The 26,274-nt window shown below is 45.5% G+C and overlaps 1 protein-coding gene and 1 pseudogene across 2 annotated transcripts; both read right to left on the minus strand.

The window, feature by feature from the left end:
* Positions 1-2,362: 2,362 nt before the first annotated feature.
* TMEM123 (transmembrane protein 123) lies at positions 2,363-26,037 on the minus strand. 2 transcript variants are annotated; one of them, XM_028726160.2, is made up of 5 exons: positions 25,668-26,037; positions 18,965-19,021; positions 12,174-12,383; positions 10,708-10,861; positions 2,363-6,407 (listed from the first exon to the last, which is right to left on the minus strand). In XM_028726160.2, exons 1-5 carry the CDS (start codon positions 26,020-26,022, stop codon positions 6,383-6,385), a joined length of 801 nt encoding a protein of 266 aa, XP_028581993.2. In that variant the 5' UTR covers positions 26,023-26,037; the 3' UTR covers positions 2,363-6,382. The 2 variants fall into 2 exon arrangements, with proteins under 2 accessions (XP_028581993.2, XP_077783146.1); XM_077927020.1 differs by lacking the exon at positions 18,965-19,021.
* On the minus strand, positions 4,870-4,935 carry LOC144327654 (U4 spliceosomal RNA; annotated as a pseudogene).
* Positions 26,038-26,274: the final 237 nt, after the last annotated feature.

Below are 26,274 nucleotides of genomic sequence, written 5' to 3' on the forward strand. Positions count from 1 at the left end.
GCCCCCTGTTGAAAAAGTTTGCTGACTTCCACCCAGCAGACAGCTATGTCCAGCACCACCTAGTGGCTAAACTTTATGACGCTATCCATACAAGGGGCACATTTCCCCCACATGTGCAGGATTGAAAATATGCACATTTATAAACATGAATTTGCAACACTTCCCAGTCGCAGCCTTTTGAGTTTGAGCAGAATGTTGAGCATTTTGGCAGGGAACGGGCTGGAGTGGGAGGGAATGCAGGAATTAGAAGCCTCTTGGGTGTTTCAAGAGTTGGTATGTGGATATATAATCAGTGCTTGGTTGAATTTAGTCCCTTATAGCTAGAATGCATAACATATTAAGCTATAGAAACGTTTGTCGTAACTGTAACAAAGTGAATTTCCTTCCCACTCACACGGATGTTGAAAGCTTTGAAAATAAAGTGTCAAAGCTTTGAAAATAAAACAAACCATTTCTGACAGCCCTGCTTGAGGAACTGCTGCAAAAATAGGAATGCTTAACTGCTGTGCAGGACTGAACTCCCTGTGACCTTTATATATAATTTTTTTGCACAACAGTTTTGAACAGACAAAAGGCAAAGATAAACACCGGTTTCCTAAGCGAAGGCTGAATGGCTGGGGAAGGTTTCAGAAAGTCAGCATCATAAAACCTCCTGTTTATGTTAAAGGGCAGGAAAGATTAGGCCACTAAGAAACCTCATCCTGAGTGATCATTTTTCAGCTGCTCTTTAATTCGTGTGAATAAGGGATGGGCTTTAGCTCAGTGATGGTCGTGCTGTGCAATGAGGACCCAGATTCCACAAACCAGGCAGGGTTTGAAATGGCTTCAGACCCCAGAAAGCCACTGTCTGGCAGTGCGGATATTAATGAGCTAGTTCAGGGTATGGCCAATGTGGGGCTCTCCCAATGCTTCGGACTACAACTCCCATCAGCCCAATGCACCATGGCCAATGGTCAGGGATGATGGAAGATGTAGTCCAAAATATCTGGAGGTTCTCAATGTTGGCTACCCCTGAGCTAGATGGTCCCTTGGTCTGCCTTGGTATATGGCAACTTCCCAAATCTTTCCAGAACTTCCAGACCTCTTCCTTTCCTCCTGCACCCAAGAAAGGTCTGGCTTCCAAGGATAGAAGAGTAGGATTGATTCATGTATGGAGCGGCAGTCCTTGAGGTATTGGGGCTCTCTGCATAGAATGAGCTGAGTTGGCATGGCCCTTGCAGAAGTCCAAAGAACATTGGGGTGGGGGGCTAGCCAAGCCCAGCAAAGACTGAGCATTCTCTGTGAACGGAGAATGCTTGACGACTGTCAAAAGTGGAAGGGAAAAAGGTTTGGCTGAAACCCTGAGCAGGGGCAATCCATGTTGTAACGTGTCATTGCAGGTCACACTTATGAAATTCTGTACTTTACCTGGCCGCAGTATGTCTTATCTTGCCACACGAGGGAGCACTGAGATGCACCAAGGTGACCCATAGTGGCTCTGCATAATTAGCAATACGAGAATCAGGCCTCACACAAGATCGGGGTGGAGAAACCTGTTGTCCTCCAGGTTTGGTTCAGCTCCAGCTCCCATCAGTCCCAGCCAACATGGCTAAAGGTCAAGAATGATGGCAGTGTGAGTTCTCCAATGGATCATACGCTCCTCAGTGCTATGGGGACCTCTATCTCATCTGAGCATTATAGAACGAGATACACACAAACACACAGATATATATATGGACACCCCACCGTATTGAGTAATAAATGTGCTGTTGTTGGCATCAGCCTGTCTCAGGACACAATGGAGGAATGCACCTTTGGGGATGAAGTCACACTGTTGAATGGAGCGATGTGTCTCCAGGCACTGCAAGGGATTCCCACAGGGCAGGGTTGATGTTGCCAGCCTTCATGAGACATTTGCAGATATCTTTGTAACACAGTTGGTCAGTCAACGCTCCTGGTGCCTGAACTCAGCTCTCTGTAGAGCACCTTGGGGATTTTGCCATCCTCCATTCTGTGGATAGGACCAAGCTGGCATAGACGTCGTGAAGAAGAGGAGGAGGAGGAGGAGTAGTTGGAGTTTGGATTTGATATCCTGCTTTATTACTACCCTAAGGAGTCTCAAAGCAGCTAACATTCTCCTTTCCCTTCCTCCCTCACAATAAACACTCTGTGAGGTGAGGCTGAGAGACTTCAGAGAAGCGTGACTAGCCCAAGGTCACCCAGCAGCTGCATGTGGAGGAGCGGGGAAGTGAACCTGGTTCACCAGATTACGAGTCTACTGCTCTTAACCACCACACCACAGACAGGAATGCAAACATGCTGAGAATGTAGGCTTCGGAGTAACCAACCTCTAAGATCCCTTAAAGCATTCAGATTGCAAACAAAAGTTTTCATTAACCTTTATTTCTGTGAGCGAAGGGCATCAGAAAAAAAATGAGATAAATCAAATATATATTGCAGGTAGGTGACAAGAAACCGTCAAATACAGAAACATGCAAAATGTTGAATAAAGGCCCTCAAGTTTAATTGAATAAAGCAGTGGTTTTCAAACAGTGTGTCTCCCTTTCCTTCCCTTCCCTCCCTCCTCTGATGCCCTCTTGCGTCTCTGCCTCCCAAAGGCTTGCACAGCTGTTTGTTGCAGCTGTCCTGGCTACAAACTCCCCTGTTGAATGGTGCATCTGGGGCTGGCCAGGGGGTGCTTCCCAGGCCCCTGTGGGGCAGTGTGAGGAGGCACCTCTCTTTGGGGGGAGGGCAGCTCAGAGACCAGGGGCGGTAGCTGTGGCAGCTCAGAGGACTCCCAAGGAGAGGGGAGAGGAGGCTGAAGGAACAATCCACAAGGGAGGGTGTTTGGAAAAGGGTGAGAGGCTGCCAGCTCTGCAGGCAAGGGGGGACATAATTGGGCTTCTAAGGCTCAGAGAGCATTTCTCCCCAGGTGAGATGCAGAAAGACTGTAGTTGGTCAAGGGAGCTGTGGACTCAAAAATGTTGAAAACTGGCAACTGTTTGGTAGAAAAAAGAATGTTCATTACAATTACTCAGAACAATTTGCATCCTTGTCACATCAGGGGAAAAAATGGGGGGTTGAAGCATCCTCTATCTAATTGTTTCATCTTTTTCAAAATAGATGGACACCCAATCCCTGATCTTCTTGTTCAACGAACAGACTCCATCATTTTAACAGTAAGCACTCTTGCATATTAAATATTAAACTCTTTTTGAGGAAAACGGGGGTGGGGAAGAGGATTACAAAAAAAACTCCCAGAAGCCTGTTGACAAACAGATACCAGCTTCACACCACTTCTAAAATCTAGGAATTGCAATATGGGGATTGGGAATGGGAGATGTACTTCCTAGTTGCCAAGATTCTTCAGGAAGAAGCAATGTCCGTTGAACTGGTCTAAAACTGCTAAATAGAGCAAAGGGTTTTCTAAGTAACACAAAGGCACTCCCACTTGTAACATTGAGATATGCTTCCTGGAGGGATATTTGTCAATCATGAATATCCATCCCTTAGCAGTGGTTGTTGGGAACATCCTATGGGTACATGGAGACTGGATGCGTGCACAACAATCACCTTTACACAATGCTTCTATATATAGTGCCAGCTGCTTCCCTTGGGAAGTGTTTGTTAAAAAAATTCACAGACTCGCCCATGGTAAGTACAGCATTGCTCGACAGCCTTTAGCTATTAACCAGCCCCGTGATGCTTTCTTTTGCTTCTTGTATCTTGGAACATTGCAGTAGTTTCAATAATCTTCCACCGAATATGTGGTGAAAAGCTAGTATGTTCTTTTCTGAGATGAAACAGATACATTAATTGCCCCCCCACCAACTTCAGGGAACTTTTGATATGCAATCAGAGACCATCAAAACAGTGGGCACATTAACAGCAAGCAAACAAACAAGTGCATTGGCTAATTAATCTTCGTGCTTGTTCGTTTTTAAAAAAGAGAGATTTCAAAACAACTTCGGTATGAAGTCCACTGCAATCTGTACAGTTAAAAAGGTAAAGGGACCCCTGACCATTAGGTCCAGTCGTGGCTGACTCTGGGGTTGGGGCGCTCATCTCGCTTTACTGGCCGAGGGAGCCAGCATACAGCTTCCAGGTCATATGGCCAGCAAGACTAAGCCGCTTCTGGTGAACCAGAGCAGCACACAGAAACACTGTATACCTTCCGCGTGGAGCGGTACCTATTTATCTACTTGCACTTTGACGTGCTTTCGAACTGCTAGGTTGGCAGGAGCAGGGACTGAGCAACAGCAGCTCACCCCGTTGCGGGGATTCGAACCGCTGACCTTCTGATCGGCAAGTCCTAGGCTCTGTGGTTTAACCCACAGCGCCACCCGTGTCCCATAATCTGTACAGTTACATCCATGCAAAAAGGGAGGGAAGCAGAAAAAGCCTTATGTGCACCTGATGTCGGAGTCATGAGGGCAAGAGAAAGTCTGCTGGCTACAATCAGGAGCTTGGGAGGAAGTTTTGTGTCCGAACTAGGAAGAGGAGATGTCCCGCCCCCGCCAACAACAAATGAAAGGAGTTTAAGCTTCACTTCTCTCTGTGAACAGTGCATAATTTTTCTCAGCAGCAAGCAAGGCTGGAGACAGAGAACAGCTCTTTTTAGAGAGTTGAAATTACATTGGTTTGCACGCCATGCTGAGCCATAGTTTGTTACAAACAGCGGCTTAATTGTCAATGTGCACAACATGGCTGGGCATGTCATGCAAACCCAGATCGTGCTCCGATTGTTCCAAACACAACGTGAGTGAAAAGCTGGAAATAAACCCAGAACAAATATTGGCTTTCCCCCCTTCTGTTTCACGGCTCGTGGTTTTAGGGATGGGCCACAGCTCAGTAGCACAGCATCTTACTTTGCACACAGAAAGTCCCAGGTCCAATCAGCAATAATCGTGCCTCGGATTAACCTCATTGGCTACGATACTGTCACTGCGCAAAACTAGAAGGTCCCAGGTCCTATGACCGGCATCTGCAGGAAGAGCTGGGAATGTCCCCTGCCGAAACTCTGGAGAGCCAGTCATTGTAGACAACGCTGAGCTTAAGGCACCACAGGTCTGAAACAGCATCCTATGAAGCACAGTCCTTGTTTGCGCAACACAATCCATACTATGGCTTATTTATGGTAGCTGCTGGGGTCTGCGATGAAGCCACGGTTTAAAACAAACTGTGGCTTAGCGTGACAATGCAAACTAGTTCCTTGGAAGAGGAATTACGGCTCATGGACAAGCCTGCACTCCCCTCTTTTGCATCTGGTAAATGTTACGCTATGAAATAAAAAAAAAAGAACAGAGGCAAGAGCAGGAAAAGAAATATATATTGTGTACGCCACGCAAAGCTTCTCTCAAAACAGTGATTCGTCCTTTAAAAAAACATCCCCAGAATGTATTCAAGTTTAAATAATCTCCAGTGGAAGCTTTCTTACGAATCTGCCTTTCTTCTCAACGACATTTAACAGACACAAGACTGAATTCAAGCAATGAACTAGTCAAGGAACTGTATATATCAGGCAGGCCGGCAACATGTGTTCCACTGTCCCACACAGCCAATTCATATGACATACTGTACTGAATCTGATAAGATTTCACCACACACGGAACCAGCGGAGCAATTATTCTGGTGTACCTTGCCAAGAACATCTTTGCTTTTGTGGTGCAAGGTTGCGCTGAAAATTAACTGGAATTAGATACCTCCAACCCAGTGGGTACTAGCACACAGACGATGCATCGTTATGAAAACACACACAAGGTAAACGAAAGAAAGCAAACAATTCTCCTGCCCAAATTCAAAAACCCTTTCACGCACCCTTGTATATGCTAAAAGTAGAAAAATATTTTCCTCAAAAATTCAAGGCACATGCAACATCAGATCATTAACAAAAATATTTTTCTCCCTGCCCAAACAACCTCATTCAACAAACTGAAGAAGAGCAACGTGAAAAAGGTTGCTTTTGGATTCACCTGCCATCTTGAAAACAGAAGCTTGGTTTATTTGCTGAACAGAAGGACAATGTAACTTTAAGAGTGGTAGACATAAGCATGTTCACAGCATTGTGTTCTGTTGTGGAGCCCACATCCCCCGATTTTCAGCGTGTAATGGCTAAGAAGTCGCAACTTTTAACTAAGCTCATGTCTTCAGTCCCCAAGTAGGGACCAGTTGTGTAGACGGTCCTCAGAACTCTTCAGTGAAGGCACTTTGAAATTTCCAGCATCCTTGCGGAATCTGGGTCCACCATAATTTTACAGAAAGGTACACCCCCCCCCAAAAAAAGCAATTAAGCACCCAGTGTAGGCTCTGGACAGTTTAAAGCTTGTTTTCCGTAGGGGGAAGAGATTGCTTCTAAAAGCAGGAACAAGAGTGGGGTTTCATCTTTGTCTTCTGAGCGAAGGCTTTAAATTATGGCATCGTGTTCGTCACTGGAAAAAAGAAGACAACATTAAGTATTAAATTTACACTGATGACGCATCACTCCATATATTGTGCGTAGCAGACCTTCTTAGTATATGGCTTACTTGTGGTGTTCTGGGTTTTTGTTTTTCATTGTTTTTATTTTGAAAATAAATATATATATATATTTTTCAATTTTTCAAACAAACATCCAATACAAATATCCCATTTGGCCTCCCTCCTCCGACTTTCGTGGTTCCTTCGGTTATAATTTTCTTACTGCATCTTTTCAATAGTCCAATTTTCATTTATTCTCTCACTATTTCTTAGTCAATAGTTTTAACTATGAGTTTTAAGATGATCCCATTTGTACACAATAATTTTCCACAGTTTACACAATCCCCCTGTTCTTTATTAAAAGTTGTTTTTTCCTGGTTTCCGATTCTTCCAGCGAGTTTCTGACATTTCAGAATAGTCCATTCGTTTCATCTGCTACTCTTCCTTGGTTGGAATGTTTTCCATTGTTTTTAACTGGTTTCAGTGTAAGTTGCTTACACTGTGACTAAAAATGTCATAAACAGACTCAAGTTACCTGGGGTACCTGTGACATCTAAGCAGTTAAGTTTTTTTATGACAGTCTTTCTCAATGCAGTGTTTGCCAGATGTTTCAGCCTAGAACACCCATCAGCCTCAGCGGATGTAGTTGTAGTCCAAAACATCTGGAGGGAACCCCCTTGGGGAAGGCCACCTTATGGGTTTGAGCCACAGCCCATGGGGAGTGACCACTGTTCAGCAGTGTGCACTGTACAGTTGGACCCAAGCCTTATTCTCTATCATTTTCAATGAAAAAGATCCAGTAGTAGGGAATCCCAGAGGTTTACCATTAGATGGACTAATTATGTGATCTGGTATAAGGCAGCTGCTCATGTTTCTCAGGCCAAGACAGCTAGAGATAATGCTGCACTGTGAAGTGGAAAAGCAGGAAGTCACTGACCGATCAACGATGCTCAAGCCTGTAGGAAGGGAAGAGACTACCAACAGAGATCGAACCCAATTCATAGGTTCCCTCTCTTACAAAATTGGGTGGGGAAGGGGAGAGCAGCAGAATAGGCCCCCTGCATCACAGTAGTGTGTGCAGCCTTGTTGATGGTGCCCCCACCAAGGTCTCCCTGGTTGGTGCCAATCCATGACAGGGCCTTTTTAGTGGTAGTTCCCTGCTTGTGGAATGTGTTCCCTAGCAAGGTGAGTCTGTCTTCATCATTATTAACCTTCAGGAGGAATTTGAATTTCAGTTTACCCAGGCATTTGGCAGCAGAAAAATACCGTCCCTGGCAAGTATTCAATCAATCAATCAATCAATCAATCAATCAATCAATCAATCAATACTGCCAGGTGTGGTTCTTCCCTCTGTCCACATACCCTCCCCAATCCTTGGCATTTTCCTACTTAATATGGGGGCAGAAGTAGTGGACACATGGGGGATGTTTAAGCATTACTTTTAAAAAATGGGGGGTGGGGGGTATGACAAAGCCAGCTACGTTAACAAGGAAAACATGTCAAGGACATATACATGCACAAGCATGTCGGAAAGATCTTGCGCACAGGAGTACAAATGTGCATGAATGAACTGGCAAAGCACAGCTTGATAACTACAGCACATCAAAGTGAAGTGCAAGGAAACCTCTGGATGGTTGAGATTAGATGGACCCCCCCGACCACTGAAGGCTAAGCCAGCCTTGGGCTGAGGATTCCATGCATAAATGGGAGTCTGGAACTGCAAATAAACAAATGCAAAGATAAAACAGGCTGAGCTCGCTGAGAAGGAATGGCAATGTCCGGCATGCCAATTCCTCTTCCTTTGTCTTAAAGATAGTTGACTTTGGAGCAAAGGTCTAATCCTCCCCCCAGAAGGACGAGGAGGAGGTGCGCCCGGGACATGGCTTTGCACATTTTGAAGCAAGTGGAATAATGCACCTAGGCATCTAAAGGTGTGGGCAATTGTTGGCCCTCCAGATGTTGCTGAACTTCCCATCATCCCTGGCAGTATACCTGAAGGAGCGTCTCCACCCCCATCATTCTGCCCGGACGCTGATGTCCAGCGCCGAGGGCCTTCTGGTGGTTCCCTCATTGCAAGAAGCAAAGCTACAGGGAACCAGGCAGAGGGCCTTCTCGGTAGTGGCGCCCGCCCTGTGGAACGCCCTCCCATCAGATGTCAAAGCGATAAACAACTACCTAACATTTAGAAGACATCTGAAGGCAGCCCTGTTCAGGGATGTTTTTAATGTGTGACATTTTTATGTATTTTTCTTTGTTGGAAGCCGCCCAGAGTGGCTGGGGAAACCCAGCCAGATGGGCAGGACACAAATAATAAATTATTATTATTATTATTATTATTATTATTATTATTATTATTATGCTTGCTAAGGCTGATGCGAGTTGTAGTTCAGAAACACCTGGACATAAGATGAACTTGTTGGTCCATCTAGTATGTCATAGATCAGGCTTCCTCAAACTCAGCCCTCTAGATGTTTTTGGCCTACAACTCCCATGATCCCTAGCTAGCAGGACCAGTGGTCAGGGATGATGGGGATTGTAGTCTCAAAACATCTGGAAGGCTGAGTTTGAGGAAGCCTGTCATAGATGACCCTTGGGTCCCTTCCAACTCTTATAATTCTATGGCATCCTGTTCTCAGTGGCCAACCACATGTATGGGGCAAACTTGCCAGCAGGACACGAGTGCAGAAGTACTCTTTTGTGTGGTTTCCAGCAAACTGGTATTCAGAAGTATGCAGCCTCTGACCAGAGAGGCTGAGTATAGCCACCATGTCTATATTATTATTATTATTATTATTATTATTATTATTATTATTATTATGATGATGATGATGATTGGGCTACCCCGGCCATTCTGGGCAGCTTCCAACAATATATGAAAAACGTCATGAAACATCAACCCTTAAAAACTTCCCTGAACAGGTCTTCTAAAAGTCAAATAGTTGCCTATCTCATTGACATCTGATGGCAGAGTTTCTACAAGGTGGGTGCCACCACCAAGAAGGCCCTCGGAGCTGGACCTCAGTGTCTGGGCTGAACGATGGGGGTGAAGACGCTCCATCAGGCATACTGGGCCGAGGCCGTTTAGGGCTTTAAAGGTCAGCACCAACACTTTGAATGGTGCTTGGAAACGTACTGGGAGCCAGTATAGATCCTTTAGGACCTGTGTTATATGGTCCTGGCGGCTGCTCCCAGTCACCAGTCTGGCCTCCAAGAACTTATGCAAGAAATCTGGAGGGCCGAAAGTTCCCCACATCCAATCTAAAGAGCTCACCAACACACTGCTAAACGTTCAGAGTCCAACAGGACTGCTGAGGAGTTTAGCTTTGCTCAAGGGCTAATGCAAGAAGCAATTCTGAAGCAAGACGGGGCTACGTGCACATTCGTAAGGTGGGGTTTTTTTACAAACAGCAGGGAGGGATGGAAGTTTATCGCTGATAAGCAGCAGAAGTTAAGAGGGCAGCAAGGTGGCTGAGGGAGTTCAAAAGAGGGGATGTCACAGAGAGCCTGGCCTCTCCCGATGCCGAGAAAAATCAAAGGAAGCCATCAAACGAAATGAAACGAAGCAAGCAGGCAAACAAACAAAAAAAGGGCTTTCATGGTTAGACAGGAGAACAAAGCAACGTGGCGTTCATGCGAGTCTTGCCTAGAACAGGGACAAAAACTGCAGCATGAATGAAAACACAGGCAGGCATTTGGGTCACTAGAGCACTTGTTCCAGTGCTGCATTAAATGTGCGAAGATTGTGAGCCCAGTCTAAGGGGGACACCAGGAGGGTGAATCTGCAATCAAAGGCAGTATAATGCCATTTTTTAGGGCCCAGGAGTTCTGCAAAAATGTCGCAGGGGGATACTAGCACAGCACTGCCAGGGCACACACAATGGGCTGCGTTCAACTAACTACAATTCGGAGTAGACCCACTGATATTAATGAACCATAGCTCTGCCCATTAACTCCAATGGGTCCAGTGGGAGCAGCACTGAATCTTATGCTTTGGATGCTCACTGGAGCCACACAGGCTATGAATGCAGAGGGTTGCCTTGCACTGTGCCAGACAATTTAGATCCATTTAGATCCGTTCGTGGGCAATGACTCCCCAAGGTTTCATACATGGAGGTGGCCAGGGATCGAACCTGAGGCCTCTTAAGTTTGTTTGTTTTGTTGGAACTTATTAGTCACAAAAAAGTGATCTCAAAGCGACTCACAATGTAATACAAAAATTAAAACCAACATAATCTAGGTCAGCGACGAAACACTCCCCCGACCGCTACATACATGGTTCGGTACTGGACGCCCCGTTTCGCGTGGTACGTCCTGCATCCGATGTAGCCAACCGCAAGAAGTCCCAGCGTCAAGACGATGCCGCCGATGAAGCTGCCTGCGCTGAACCCCGAGGATGAGACTTGAGCCGCTGCACCTTTGGGAGTGACTGAAAGACACACAACTAGCCAACATGCTTATTATACAGGGTCCACTCCCCAGTTTTATGCCCCAGAATGCTGGGCGATAGTCATGCCATACACTTATAGCACCAGGGCACCACTTCACACCATCATGGCTTCCCCCAAAGGATTCTGGGAAGTGTAGTTTGTGAAGCATGCTGGGAGTTGTTAGGGAGACCCTTTACACAGCAACAATTCCCCTAATTCCCTGTGAAGAGAGATTGTTTGTTTAACTATTCTGGGAATCTCAACCAAAATACCCTCCTTTTAAGGGATAGTCCTGCCCTTTGGAGCAACGGAGAACAAGTCTTGGTCCTCTTCGGTGTGATGGTACTTCAGGTATTTGGAGGGTGCTATCATGTCCCCCACTCCACCCTGGTCCTCATCTTCTCAGTCTAAACATGCTGCTCCTTCAACCCCCTCATAAAAGAAAGGTAAAGGGACCCCTGGCAGTTAAGTCCAGTCGCAGGCGACTCTGGGGTTGTGGTGTTCATCTTGCTTTACAGGCCGAGGGAGCCGGCATTTGTCCGCAGATAGCTTCTGGGTCATGTGGCCAGCATGACTAAGCCACTTCTGGCGAACCAGAGCAGCACACGGAAACGTCGTTTACCTTCCCACCGGAGCGGTACCTATTTATCTACTTGCACTTTGACGTGCTTTCGAACTGCTAGGTTGGCAGGAGCAGGGACCGAGCAACGGGAGCTCACCCCGTCGTGGGGATTCGAACTGCCGACCTTCTGATCGGCAAGCCCTAGGCTCTGTGGTTTAGACCACAGCGCCACCCACGTCCCTTCAACCCCCCTCATAAGACCACTTTTATATAGCATCTTCACTGCCTTCCTATAAGCCTGTTCAGATTTACTTACAAAAGAAACCAGAGGCATATTTATTAGGTTTATTGGGAAAAGACATACCACAGAAAAAGAATTTTCTTATATGCTACAGTCACCGCCAGGATACTATATGCCAGTAAATGAAAGAGCAAAGTAATACCCACAAAAGAAGACTGGCTTTAAGAATGACTGCATCATTCTTAAAGTGTGGCATCCAGAACCAATTACAGTACCCATGAGAATGTCTGACCAGTGCAGAATGAAGTCTATCAGTTTGCTTCTTTTACTGCAGTCAAATCACACCACTGACTGGCTACAGTTCCAAGAGCTTTATGACATCTCTTCATCCCTGCTTTTAATCTCGTCTTTATCTTTTTTCCACCATGGAGGATAAGTCTACCGAGGGCTACTAGTTTTCAGGATCTTTTCCTTTCCTACTGGACCGTAGCTGCAGATCAACACATACCTGTCACAGAAGCAGAAGGCAAAGTAGCCTTGGAAGTCGCTGTGGTCACATTAGGAGACACAGGTTTCACTGTGGTGGGCTTTGCGCTTGTTTTATTTTCAGGGTGGGCACTGGTGCTTACGTTGGTGCTGACTGTGGTGGCAGGAGCAGTCGGGGTCGTTGTGTTTGTCACATTGTGGGCAGGAGTGGTAGCATTCGGTTTAAGAACACCTGCAGACATGGCAAAACAGTAGGGTTTTTCTTTCTTTTTTCTTAGTTTTTTAAATTATTATTAAATTTTAGTAATACAGAAAAAGAAATGCACCCTATCGGTGCAAAGACATACAAAAATAAGGCTATTTACATACACATAAATCCTTCCCAACCCCATATCTTCCCACCGCCACACCCTCTGACTCCCCTCCACAACATCTCAACTTCCTTATCTTACAGATTCAATACCATCATTGCAATTTTTAAATTTTCACCTCATTATGACAGTCCTAATTAATAATTTCTACTTTACTCCTTTAATCTAAGCATATCAACATAGTCTTTCTTGAACAGTGTTTGTCCATGTATTCCTCGAAACACTGCCATTCTAGTCTGAGTTTTTGGTTTGTCTGTCTTATGTTTGGCATTAGCTTTGCTATTTCTATAAACTGACTTAATTTGTATAGCCAGTCTTCTTTTGTGGGTATTACTTCGCTCTTCCATTTACTGGCATATAGTATCCTGGCGGTGACTGTAGCATGTAAGAAAATTCCTTTCTTTTTCTGCAGTATGTCTTTTCCCAATAAGCCTAATAAATATGCCTCTGGTTTCTTTTGTAAGTACCTCGGGTTACAGACGCTTCAGGTTACAGACTCCGCTAACCCAGAAATAGTACCTCGGGTTAAGAACTTTGCTTCAGGATGAGAACAGAAATGGCGTGGCGGCAGCAGGAGGCCCCATTAGCTAAAGTGGTACCTCAGGTTAAGAACAGTTTCAGGTTAAGAACGGACCTCCAGAACGAATTAAGTTCTTAACCCAAGGTACCACTGTATGTTTTTAACATTTTTCTTTTAGTTCTTCATGAATCATAGCCCAGTAGGTCTTGGTTTTTTCGCAGTTCCACCAGATATGGAACAATGTTCCTTCCATTTTCCCATATTTCCAGCATAAATTAGACAAATTTATGGCAAAACAGTAGTTTTATGACTACCCAGTAGCCAATGTTAAAAAGAGACTACATGGGACTCGATTTAAGCAATAATTCATTATTTTTTTAATTCTGCAGGAATTTATTATTCTTTATTCAATTTGCCTACCACCCTACAGGGGGGCCAACTTGAATAAAATACTGGGGGGAGCAGAGCTGCATAACTGGTCACATGATGCAATGCACACACGCCATTTGAATACAGAACAATTGTGCTGGCTGGAGCTGATGGGATCCAATAGACTGATCCAGCATAATAATGTTGTGTATTTAGAGACTGCACTCCACATTTTCACGATGACCTTCCCCAATCTCACCCCCCACGGTGTTTTGCATATCAAACTGTTGCTTACCACTTAGCAAGGACTCAATGAAGATAAAGTATCAGATGTCAACCAGAACTTGTGAAACGGCATTCCGTTCCCTTGTTTTAACCTTGGGGAGCCAAGCTGAGCCTTTGGGAAGGAGACCCACAAACACCTCCCCCATCCCTTTCCGCTGCAGCTGAATTTTCATCAACGGGAAGAAGATGGATTGCATCAATGCTCCGAGAGCAGGGAATCAAATTCACATCAAGTATGCATTCCTTAGTGATGTGTTTTGAAAAGCAGGTAGAAAATAGCGCAGCAGCTTGAACAAAGGTATGCGCTGCCTGTTACACTAAAAAGCAGCCTTGGTCAATGTTGATTGATTCCTGGTAATTATCCACATTTTGGGAGGATACTGAGAAAATTTAGTGGATTCTCAGGAATTTCCAAGCATCTTTTCTCTCTTTTTTAAAAAAAAGATATTTATTAAAGTTTCAAAATGTTACAAAAATAAGAAAAAGAAAAAAAAGAAAAGTACAGAAAAGTAAAAACAGTTAAAAACAAACCAATCTTTCCATATCTTGTCTTTCGTTTGCTTGTTTCCCTGACCTCCTCACACCTCCCTTTTTTGTATTCCAGTTCAATTAGTTAATTCAGCAAATCCTTTCCCTCTTTGTTTTTATCTTAATCCTTTATCTTAATATATTACAACTTTAGATTATCACCTGTTAACAATCCATTTTTACATATTCCTTTATAACATTGCTGCTAAAAACCTCTTAACTTCATTCCGACATCTCCAAGCATCTTTTCTCAATCCTCAAATTTCTTTATTTTTGCTATTATTTACATCAGAGGTGGGGAACCTCAGACCTGGAACTCAAGGCTCTATCTGACCCTTAGGACGAACCTATTGTACAAATGAAAAACAAAACAAAACATTTGTTGCCCCCCTGGCGTGTGACCACTGAGGTTGTTCAGGGCTCATGACCCCAATGCCTAACAACACAAATACTGAATTAGATTTTAATTGTTTTGCTTAAGTTTTCTGTCAAGATGGCTACTGTTTGTATGTTCTTTGCTATATTTCAGATAATGTACCTTTAAATTTCCTGTAATTCTATGTGATTCACTGCACCTGTTGAGAGCCATTTTAATGCCACTTGGGTTTTGCCAACAGCATCAGCTTACTACACTTTTTAATGATAGCTGATCCATGGCCATTTAATGTACCTTTGGGGACTATTAATTTGGTATGTATTTATTATTGGTTGGTTAACATGCAGGCCTGCCATTTCTTTCACTGGTTTTCATTTCATATTATTGCTAGGTGATGAAGATTTATCACGGAAACAGTTCATTATCCTGGAAGAACTGTAATGTCTGCTGCTGTGCTTGGAGCATCCTATTGCGACGTTTGGAGCACCCATCATCTCACATTTGTAGGATATTGACTGTGGAAAGGTATTCAGCCTCCATTTCAGTGATCTCTGATAGTGACTTACCACACCTACCATTCCTGTTCATGGAACGTTTATTTGATTCTTATTCATTTGTGACTCCATGCACATATTATATGTCTTCGGTTTGTGAATTTTGAAACATTATAGCGTTATAAAAATATTGTCAGTATCTTATGAGCCGATGTACTGCTTGTTCTTCAGTGTGTTCTGTTTTGCAACACAGGGCACTTTTTTTGGTGCCTAACAACACAAGCCTGAACAAATTATTGCATGGCAAGCTGACCAGAGTTCAGTACAGTGGTACCTCTGGTTAAGAACTTAATTTGTTCTGGAGGTCCGTTCTTAACCTGAAACTGTTCTTAACCTGAAGCACCACTTTAGCTAATGGGGCCTCCCGCTGCCGCCGCACAATTTCTGCTCTCATCCTGAAGCCAAGTTCTTAACCCAAGTTACTATTTCTGGGTTAGCGGAGTCTGTAACCTGAAGCGTATGTAACCCGAGGTACCACTGTAGCCACGTTTTAGTGAGGGGGAAAGGCCTGTTTTCAAACGAGAAGCTAACAGGCCTGTTGCAGAAGCTGCTCTGACTCATTTTGCAGGAAACCTTTAAAAAGGAAATACTTCAGCACCCTGCAAGCTGAGGTTTCTCAAGTGAAACTGCACACATCCTCAAACAAGTCTCATCCCATCCATCTCTCACGTTGTACAAGAGTGCGCATAATGACCCCCCCCCAATGCAAAAGACAGTGTTAATTAAGGCTTGCTAGCCATTGGGCTCTTTCACTGATGTACTCACCTTGCAGCAATTAGTAAGCGTTGTTCCTTTGCAAAGCATGCGTGAAATATAGGAACACATCAGACACATGGGGCAGACATAGAAAGCAAAGCCCTCCAGAAAAAGGATGGCCTTCACTAAACATCGAAATGTGCTCTCTTTCGGGGGGGGGGGGTCAATATGTGCTTTATTTCATGTAGCACTTTCAATGCTCGTGTTAAACCCGCAACGAGTCACACTGTTTAGTCAATAAAGGTAAAGGTACCCCTGCCCGTACGGGCCAGTCTTGACAGACTCGAGGGTTGTGCGCTCATCTCTCTATAGGCCGGGAGCCAGCGCTGTCCGCAGACACTTCCGGGTCACGTGGCCAGCGTGACAAGCTGCATCTGGCGAGCCAGCGCAGCACACGGAACGCCGTTTACCTTCCCGCTGGTAAGCGGTCCCTATTTATCTACTTGCACCCGGGGGTGCTTTCGAACTGCTAGGTTGGCAGGTGCTGGGACCGAATGACGGGAGTGCACCCCGCCGCGGGGATTCGAACCGCTGACCATGGGATCGGCAAGTCCTAGGCGCTGAGGTTTTATCCACAGCGCCACCCGTGTCCCTGTTTAGTCAATACAATGGGTCAATGTAGATGCTTGAAGGTCCTCAAATAGGTGTGAGAACATTTCACAGATAGACTCGTCAATGCTCTCCACCTATCACAGGGAATGTTTGTGTTTGTGCATAGAGAAGGAAGTGGAACCACAATTCCTGCCCCCCCCTCACTACTTTAATTTATTTTATTTTATTTATATCCTAGCTTTTCTCCAAAGAGCACAAAGGTGGTATACATTGTTCTTCCCCTTGATCAGTTAACCCCCCAAACAACCCTGTGAGGTCAGTTAGGCTGAGAGGAACTGACTGGCCGAAAGTCGTCCAATGGTTGAATGGGGATTTGAACCCGGGTCTCCCAGGTCCGAGTCTGACATCTGAACCACTACACCACACTGGGTCTCCAAAACAGATGTGCCAGAAATGCAGTTTGAACCCACCCCTCCATCCGGAGACCAGAACACCCAGCTCCATGATGGGAAGGCTTCTATCTGCCTTGAGTCTCGTGAATTTGTCCATTCAGCCCTCGTGACACATTCAGAGCAACTCGTAAAAGAGCCTGAGCATGTACAGAGTGCTTGTGTGTAGGCTCTGTTTGTACAATTAGGGAATTTGCAGAGTCAAGCATCCCCAGTTGCACAGAGGTTCCTTCACAGGTTAAAGCTGTTTCTTGGTTCCCTCTTGGAACATGTACAAAGTTCTGAGATAAAAATATCAACATTTAGCGTGTGCGCGCGCGCACACACACACACACACACACACCGCCTTGAGGAATGGGGCTGTGGGTAAAATTAAGCTCAATACTTTTCAATTGCCAAGCTCGTTTTGCAAATACAACGCTTGAACCTCAATCACATAATAAAATATCAAGGTTTACAAGAGCAGCAAAATTAATCCAAACCGGACTTAAGCAACAACGCAGAAGACAAAAGTAGCATCTGAGCGTTCAAAAAGGAGGGAGGACAAATAATAGAATATAGAGAAGAAAACATTTCACAAATAAAAGGCAACTTTTGCTTTTTGCCAGTGAAAGGCATAGGAACGATGACTTGCGCCACATCTTGCCTTAACTCGCACATGGCAACATGCCCAGCTGTGGTTTCTCCAAAGCAGGTAATTAATCTATGATGAAACATTCAAAAGCTGGGTTGTTTTTTTGAGTTGGGGGGTCCCCTCCCCCCTTTTCGGCCCCCGGTACCTTTGTTCTAGGTCCAAACACAGAAACAGGAGCTAGATGTTTGGAACCAACAACTCCAAAATAAAAGTTTCTCAAAAGTCAGCAGAATAATTAAAAACAAACCAACCAATCAACCCTACAACTTTAGATCAGGGTCATGGATTTGAGGCCCCCCCAATGGGAGAAATTTGTCTGCATTATAGGAAGTTGGACTAGATGATCCTCATAGTCACTTCTAACTCTATGATTCATGGGGGCGGGATGAGAAAGAAAATAACTTTTAAAAAGTTCTTCTGAATAACAATAAGGTCGTTGGAGTGCCATGTGTGGATTTCATTGGGTGCTGGGCACATAGGGAACTCAGTTACTCTTAAATTGTATGCATTTGGGCTTTAGATACAGGAATGCATATAATTAGATCGTTTTCAATGTTCTTAATGTTTATATTTTAAATTGCATTATTTTATTATTCTTTTGGTTTGCCGCCTTGGGCTCCTTTGGAAGGCAGGATAGGATAGGATAGGATAGGATAAATAAATAAATAATTACTGCTTAAAATACAACTGTGGATGTCACTCCAAAATATAAAAACACACCATTATTTCAGACATGCACTTTAAGCCATCATGGCTTCCTCCAAAGGATTCTGGGAAATAATAATAATAATAATTTTTATTTATATCCCGCCCTCCCCAGCCGAAGCCGGGCTCAGGGCGGCTAACAACAATAAAATAGTGCAAAAGTACAGCACAAACAACACTCTAAAATCATTCATTATAAAATTATAGTTTGTGTAGTGTAGATGTAGTTTGTGAGGGGCGGTGAGAGTTGTTAAGAGACCCCCATCCCCCGAGCTGCGATTCCCAGAGTGGTTTAATGATCAACCTCAGAGGAAACTCTGGGAATTGTAGCCCTGTGAGCCAGATGCCTGCACCCCAAGGCTCTTGCCATAGGGTTGCCCCCTAAATGGAATTGCCTGAAAGGGTGCTTTATTTGAATTGCAACCTTAAGACTCTCAGCCAAATAATAATAATAAACCTGACCTGCCCAATGTGTAAAAAAAGTGTATCAGTCATTCCTGAGCAGCAACTCCAACAAGGATGTCCTTGACGTCTACAACACAATCCTTTCCCAATGCGAGTTATGCAATTTCTCAGAACAGAGAAATTCCCCCCTTCTACAAGCTGTTTGGATAAGCAAATGACTTCATTTGCCTTGGATTTGGGGGCCAAAGATGCAAGTACTTTCATCTTAGTAAAGCAGAAGGGAAAAAAAAAGATTAAGTAGAGACATACTTGTTATTGAACTTGAATGGGGAGCTGCGGAGGTCACGTTCGGTCCTGCAGCAGTCACTGAAACAAACACACATAACATAGTGATAAATACATTTGCATTATTTTACCTTTCAATGCCCCATGTCTGAGAGGTGGGCAGAACCCATCCACCTAACAAAGTTGCCTGCCAGAGGTGGGGGAAGCTAGGATTCAAAGTGTTGGTGCTGACCTTTAAAGCCCTAAATGGCCTCAGCCCAGTATACCTGAAGGAGCGTCTCCACCCCCATCGTTATGCCCAGACACTGAGGTCCAGCTCTGAGAGCCTTCTGGCAGTTCTCTCACTGCGAGAAGTGAGGTTACAGGGAACCAGGCAGAGGGCCTTCTCAGTAGTGGCACCCACCCTGTGGAACGCCCTCCCATCAGATGTCAAGTAAATAAACAACTATCTAACTTTTAGAAGACATCTGAAGGCAGCCCTGTTTAGGGAAGTTCTTAATGGTTGATGTTTTATCATGTTTTTGATATTTTGTTGGGAGCTGTTGGGGTAACGGCCAGCCTGTCTCTCTGATCTGCGTGCTGCTCCTGAAATCCATCATTCTTCTTCCCCGATGAGATTCTGTGACTCATGTCCAGAGACACTGAGCACACGTTAGCAGAGAAACAACATCAGCAGAAGCCAGGCCTGAGGTGTGAGCACTAAGCTAGTTTATTTATATATACAAATCAGGAAAACATGGCTCCTCTCCTTCTTGCTCTCAGAGAGAAGGAGGAAACAAAAGCAATACAGAACGGAACTTCCGCTCACAAGACTCCAACAATCAGTGCTGGAATGTAAAAAACAGACATGTACCGGTAATTAAAACAATCCCACACATCTGCACAACGGGGGAATGGAATGCCAACAGGAGCCGCCCAGAATGGCTGGGGAGGCCCAGCCAGATGGGGGTGGGGTATAAGTAATAAAATTTTATCATCATCATCATCAGATCTAGGTTGCCAGCTGTACCCACATCCTCGGCCCTGATCTTGCTCAACCCCATGCTAAACACAAGAATCTTGCAACTACAAGTACTATGGTGAAAGGCTCCTAAAGCTTGGGATATTCACGACAATTTCCAGGAGCTTGGATTTGGCAACTATGAACTGAACCGGTCTGAAAAGACATCTTTACGCCTCCAGCCTAGGTCTTAACGCTCTGGCTGAGATTTTGAACATACGCTGAAACAGAATGTCCACTGTGTCATATGTAATGTCTTGTGACAATTAAGTTATCGTGTGATGGGATCTGTCTTGCCTATGAAGAGGAGTTTCTTTGGAAATGCATGCTCGATGACTATCCTGTTTGATGGGCCTTTCACCAGAGCAATGCAATCCTAACACAAACTTAATTGCGAGAAGATCCCATTGACCCCGGTGGGATCTATCTGGGGCTACGTTGAGTGTGGCCCAGTTCAGACATCACATCATTTATCAAGCTTTATCGGAAAAAGCTTTGCGTCTTTGTGCTTTCTCCCCATTAACCACGGGCCCCACACTTTCCTTTGAGAAGATATTGTGGTTTGCTGAACTGTTGTCAGTGACATCCGAATCAGGAAACGGATCAGATTTAGATTTCTTACCCTTGTTGGGGATGGGGAACCTGTGGCCTTCCAGAGAAGAAGAAGAGGAGTTTGGATTTGATATCCCGCCTTTCACTCCCTTTAAGAAGTCTCAAAGCGGCTAACATTCTCCTTTCCCTTCTTCCCCCACAACAAACACTCTGTGAGGTGAGTGGGGCTGAGAGACTTCAGAGAAGTGTGGCTGGCCCAAGGTCACCCAGCAGCTGCATGTGGAGGAGCGGAGACGCGAACCCGGTTCCCCAGATTACGAGACTACCGCTCTTAACCAATACACCACACTGGCTCTGGACTACAGTTCTGGACTACAACTCCCATCTTCCTTGACTACTGGCTGTGCTGGCTGGTGCTGATAGGACTCCAGCCACCTCTGAAGGAGGTCTACCTGTTCCCCACCCCCAACTAAAACCACCGTTTCCCTGTTTGGTTGCCACTGGAAATGCTGCTTGAACAAACCACAATATCCTCCCTAAAGCCAGGAACACAAGGGGAAGGGCAGAGCACATAGACATTTCACCCCCAGTATCTCTCTCCCAATGCTTTTAGGAACAGACGGCAAGGAAGAGGTGCCTGGGCAACCTCCAGAGATCAGCTTTGGGATAAACACGACAGCATGCAGATCTGTACGTAGGCAGTCTGTTCTCCTGGACTCCTTGCTAACAGCTTCTGCAACCCACACTAGGTGTGCGGTAAGCGGATTGTCATGCCCTGGCCCCAAAAAACGACTAAGCAGAAAAAAGGAAGAGATGCAGATTAGATAAAGGTTATATGCAGAGCATGTATATGGAGAGAGGGCAAAATACTGCAGTTAGGAACCGGCACTCTGCTAAACACAGATTCCTATGCTGGCTAGGCCACTGGAAAAGCAACAGCATCCCTCTTCTCTATGCCAGGAGAGGGGAACATGCTGTTTTCCCCCAAAGAAGTTGGTAAAAATAAATAAATGAGGGTTTTTTTTGGGGGGGGGGTAAGTCAGAGAAAAGAGCGAAATGAGAAAACCTGGTCACCTTTTGTAAGGTATATGAAGCAGAAAACTGCCCCCTCACTGCCAAGATTTAAAAAAATGAGACATGTCATCATGTGTTTAGATGTGTATAGGTTAGAGTCGCCTTATTTCAAAAAGTAAACATCTGCACACAAAGGGTGTTGAGCTATTTTTAAGGAATTTTGCCAAAATCTATGCTTCCAACATGTGTGTGTGTGTGTGTGTGTGTGTGTGTGTGTGTACGCAAACGCACACATATACGTGCTCTATGGGGAGCTGGCTTCAGGCCAAACCAACTCTGTGTTGCAAAGGTGTCTGCAAACATGACACAAAGGCTGGCAACATCAGCTCTGTCATGTGACAACCCCTTGCAGAAAACTACAGTGCTTGGAGACACATAGTCAAGTTGTGTGTGTATAGCAGTGAATAGAGGACGAATGACCGCTGGGAGGAACGCAGAGAGAAAAAACACCGTGGTGCATGTGCAGCAGCACAACTGGACACCTTCATCTCCCCCAGCTGCAACACAACATGTCTCTCCCCTATCAGTCTCTACAGCCACAGTAGGCAACAAACTCTCCAATAGTTTGACTTTACCCCCAAAGGCACACTCCTCCATTGTCTCCTGAGACAGACAGGTGCCATCATATATATGAGAATGGGATGATACTATAAATTATAAAGCATGGGGGCCGGATCCAGCCCAATTGCCTTCTCAATCTGGCCCGCGGACGGTTCGGGAATCAATGTGTTTTTACATGAGTAGAATATGTCCCTTTATTTAAAATGCATCTCTGGGTTAATTGTGGGGCATTCATTTTTTCCCTTCAAAATTTAGTCCGGCCCCTCACAAGATCTGAGGGACAGTGGACCTGCCCGCTGCTGAAAAAGTTTGCTGACCCTGGTTATATAGGGTTGCAGCCTAAGTTATAAAAGTGATTTGCTTATAGTGATGTGTTTATTTATACCAATTATTAAATGGTAAAGTTAGAACTGTGACCACTTTCATATTATATGTGAATTTTATAAGTGCATGTATATTAGTATCTATTTGTATGTTTATGACAACACAAAATAAAAAAAGTAAATAGAAATTAGGAATGCTGGCTTTCTCGACAAGAGGTTCAGTGTCGTTAAATCATTCTGATGATTCATTCAACTGGTACTTTCCCAAACACAGAAATTACACCTGTTGATTTTCTCCACCTGTTAAAGGTACAAAAAGCCTGCCCTTTTTACATTCTGAAGTGTCTGTTGACACTAGGAATCTGGGGCACCGTCTTGTTTCCATACCCACAGAATAAGCTGCATGTCTTGCCCTCATGATGTCTGTGTCTATATTTTGGAGATGTGGCGAGGGATCAAGGGTCCAACTTATGCCGCAGGGCACAGTGAAATTGCAGGCAGTTATGCTCCATATCTAACCCACCCTTTTCAAATACCTCTAAGAATCTCCAGGCATTTTTGGTAATACTCGTGGCATGCAGAAAATCTCTCCCCCATCCCATCACTTTCCCCCTTGCTCCCCCCCCCCCCACTCAGGAATCTCCAAAATTAAAATTGCTCTCCTGGTTTCTAGCCCTCCTTCTAAGGTATAATGTGCATTTTTTCCCCCTTAAAGAAAACTTTACCTAGGTACCTGGGACACCTGTGAAATGACTGTAGGGTGGCCCAGAGACAAGTTAAGCAGGTGCCACTCACCCTATCGCTGCAAAATCACCTCGGGAGAAGCTGCAAGGTTTAAAGCAGGCATAGGCAAACTCGGCCCTCCAGATGTTTTGGGACTACAATTCCCATCATCCCTTGTTGTATACCGGCCAGATATATGAGGAGCAGTCTCTAAACGGTTTTTTTATACATCAACACACTTCTATATTCTCAGGGGCTCTTCTACCCTCCAGGCACTAATCTGGGGACCAAATGACCCAAACTCAGACTTGTTGGCACGATCAGTCTGACAGGTGTGGGGTCACCGACTGGGGTGCTGAGCACCAACTGCGGTTCCTCCAAGTTCCCCTAAAGACACAAAGGCAGTGGACCTTTGCCTTCTTCCTCCAATGCAAGTGAGAGTGCAACACAGATGCATAGCATGTCATGCTAAATTTAAACCATGGTACACTGCAACATGCATGATCTGCAGCAAACTCAAGGTTTGGTACCCCCCTCCATCCTCTTCTGCACCTGGGAGAAAGACTTTGAAAAATTAACTTCTGGTTTTGCCCAAACCAGGAACCATGGTTAACAATACCTATGGCTCATTAAAGGAAGCCAGATGCGCAATCTATGGTTTAAAGTTGGTTTAACAATTAACAGCAGTCGGTTTCAAAACAAGACCATTTAAAATCATAGCTTATGAAGCTGGATTCTTTAAACCAGGCATAGGCAAACTTGGCCCTCCAGATGTTTTGGGACTACAACCCCCATCATACCTAGCTAACAGGACCAGTGGTCAAAGATGATGGGACTTGTAGTCCCAAAACATCTGGAGGGCCAGGTTTGACTATGCCTGCTTTAAACTAATCATGGCCGGTGTTAATCATGGATGAAGCAGGAAGCCATGGTTGACTAAAAGCAAAAGTAGAGCTTCCTACATAAATACAGTGGTACCTCTGGTTACGTACTTAATTTGTTCCGGAGGTCCATTCTTAACCTGAAACTGTTCTTAAGCTGAAGCACCACTTTAGCTAATGGGGCCTCCTGCTGCCGCTGCACGATTTCTGTTCTCATCCTGAAGCAAAGTTCTTAACCCGAGGTAATATTCCTGGGTTAGCGGAGTCTGTAACCTGAAGCGTATATAACCTGAAGCGTATGTAACCCAAGGTACCACTGTAATGCTAATACTAATTATTGCCCCTAAAAGTAGACCTTGTCATTAAGATTTAGTAGGTCAAGCTATTCTAGCCTTTGGCAACCTGGTGCCCTTCAGTCCAGATGTTTTCAATCACAGCTCTCATCAGCCAGGCTGTGCTGGAGGAGCCCGATGGAAGTTGTAGTTAAAAACATCTGGAGGGGACCAGGTGGGCAAAAGCTGCTCTAGAAAGCAACACTTGCCCTTTGTTGGCAAATAAATGAGAGAACAGAGTTTTGATTGGTGAGATTCTTATCTTAGCAAACATGTCTTAAGATCTGCAGGCCTTACTTGGAAGGGTTTACTTCCAAGCCAATGTTTTGCCTCAGCATGTCAGTCTTTTGTTTACATGCTCTGGCCTTTGCTATGATTTCGCAGGGATCGCGAAGTGCTTGCAGTTTACACTTCATCCCCCAAGAGCCTCCCAAGGGCTAGAAATGAAACGACCCTCTTTCTTTTGGTAGCAACAACAAGACCACGCTGTTTGTTACTCACGGAACTGCAATAAAGCCACACAGACGGACACAAACCTCAGTGACCTCAATCCTCCCTAAACCTATTTTCCAACAAGAAGCAAACTGCTTGCTTGGTGGTAGGTCAATTTCTGGCTGCGTTCACACGAAGGTCCCTTTGCCGTGCAATAAAGGATGTCGGAACGTAATGGAAGAAAGGCGTCCCAGTTCTATCTGCTCTGAAAACATGAAACAGCGTCTAAGACCCATTGCTCCATCTGTTCTGGCACTGTATTACGGCAGGCAGGGTTTTGGGGACCGTCCAGACCTGCTATTCCCTCCGGTTTTTTTTTTTAAGCTGAGATTTGGAACTGTGCTGGAACTGAACGGGGGACCTTCTCCGTGCAAAAATTAAAATAAAAGCACGTGCACTTCCTTTTCTGCGGCCGGCCGTGCAACCTCGACGGCGCGCACAATCCAAACACACACACACACACACACACACACACACGAGAGATACCCTGAGGTCTCAAAATAACTTTCACGGTTAAGAAAGCGGGGGCTTCTTGAGCTGAGCCGACTCTGCGGCGGGAGGAAACATTACAAAAATCCGTGCAAGTTCCCGCTTGCAACAGAGAGGGAAATGAGCAAACCTCCTTCGGACGCATCCCTTTCCGAAAAGCAGAGGGCGTGGGAGGACGCGCGCGCGCGCGCGCGAGGGGACCTGATCCGTGGAGAGGAGCAAAGGCAACTTTCCCTTTTTCTCTCGCTCGCGGCGGGGGGTCTTCCCCGCCCCCGGAGAAGAAGTAAAAAGGCGACTCACCCGACAGGGCGGCAAAGCAGACGAGCAGCAGCGCGGCCACCAGCAGCTTCTTCATGGCGGCCTCGTGGAGAGGGAAGAGAGAGCGAGGAGCACAAGGTCGACGAACAGGAGGCGATCGCAGGCGCTGCTCTCCGACCCCACGCGGTTCTGCTCCTGCCCCTGTTGCTGCGAGGAGCCGCGGGGCTCTCTTCCCACGTGACGGGCTAGGAGGAGGCTGGGCGGCGGATGCGGGCCTGGGCGGGGAGCCCGGAGTGGCGCGCCATTGGCCTTTTGTCTCCGGCGCGCCCCGCCTGGAGTGGGAGAGCCTGGCCACTTGCAGCGCCGAGCGCGAACAAGGGGGAGGGAATCGTAGCATTTGGGCGGGGCCTCGAGAGTCATCTAGTCCAGCCCCCCCCTCATACCTCCCTCCCCGCGCGATGCAGGCATCTTTCGTCCGACGTGGGGATCGAACGCGCAACCCTCGGGAGGTTGTGGACTCCCCTTCCTTGAATGTTTTTAAAGCAGAGGTTGGCTGGCCATCTGCCACGGATGCTTTAGCTGAGTTTCCAGCGTCTCAGGGGGTTGGTCTAGAAGATGACCCTCGGGATCCCTTCCAACTCTGCAGTTC

The sequence above is a fragment of the Podarcis muralis genome, chromosome 4, assembly GCF_964188315.1.
Source record: "Podarcis muralis chromosome 4, rPodMur119.hap1.1, whole genome shotgun sequence".
Classification (NCBI taxonomy): domain Eukaryota; kingdom Metazoa; phylum Chordata; class Lepidosauria; order Squamata; family Lacertidae; genus Podarcis; species Podarcis muralis.

Excerpts from the sequence above, each read along its gene's own strand:
- TMEM123 (XM_028726160.2), bottom strand. The coding sequence starts at position 26,022 with ATGCTACGATTCCCTCCCCCTTGTTCGCGCTCGGCGCTGCAAGTGGCC. Across the intron at positions 19,022-25,667 it reads CTGCTTTGCCGCCCTGTCGG|TGACTGCTGCAGGACCGAAC; the intron begins GTGAGTCGCCTT and ends TGTTTGTTTCAG. Across the intron at positions 10,862-12,173 it reads GCCTTCTGCTTCTGTGACAG|TCACTCCCAAAGGTGCAGCG; the intron begins GTATGTGTTGAT and ends TGTGTCTTTCAG.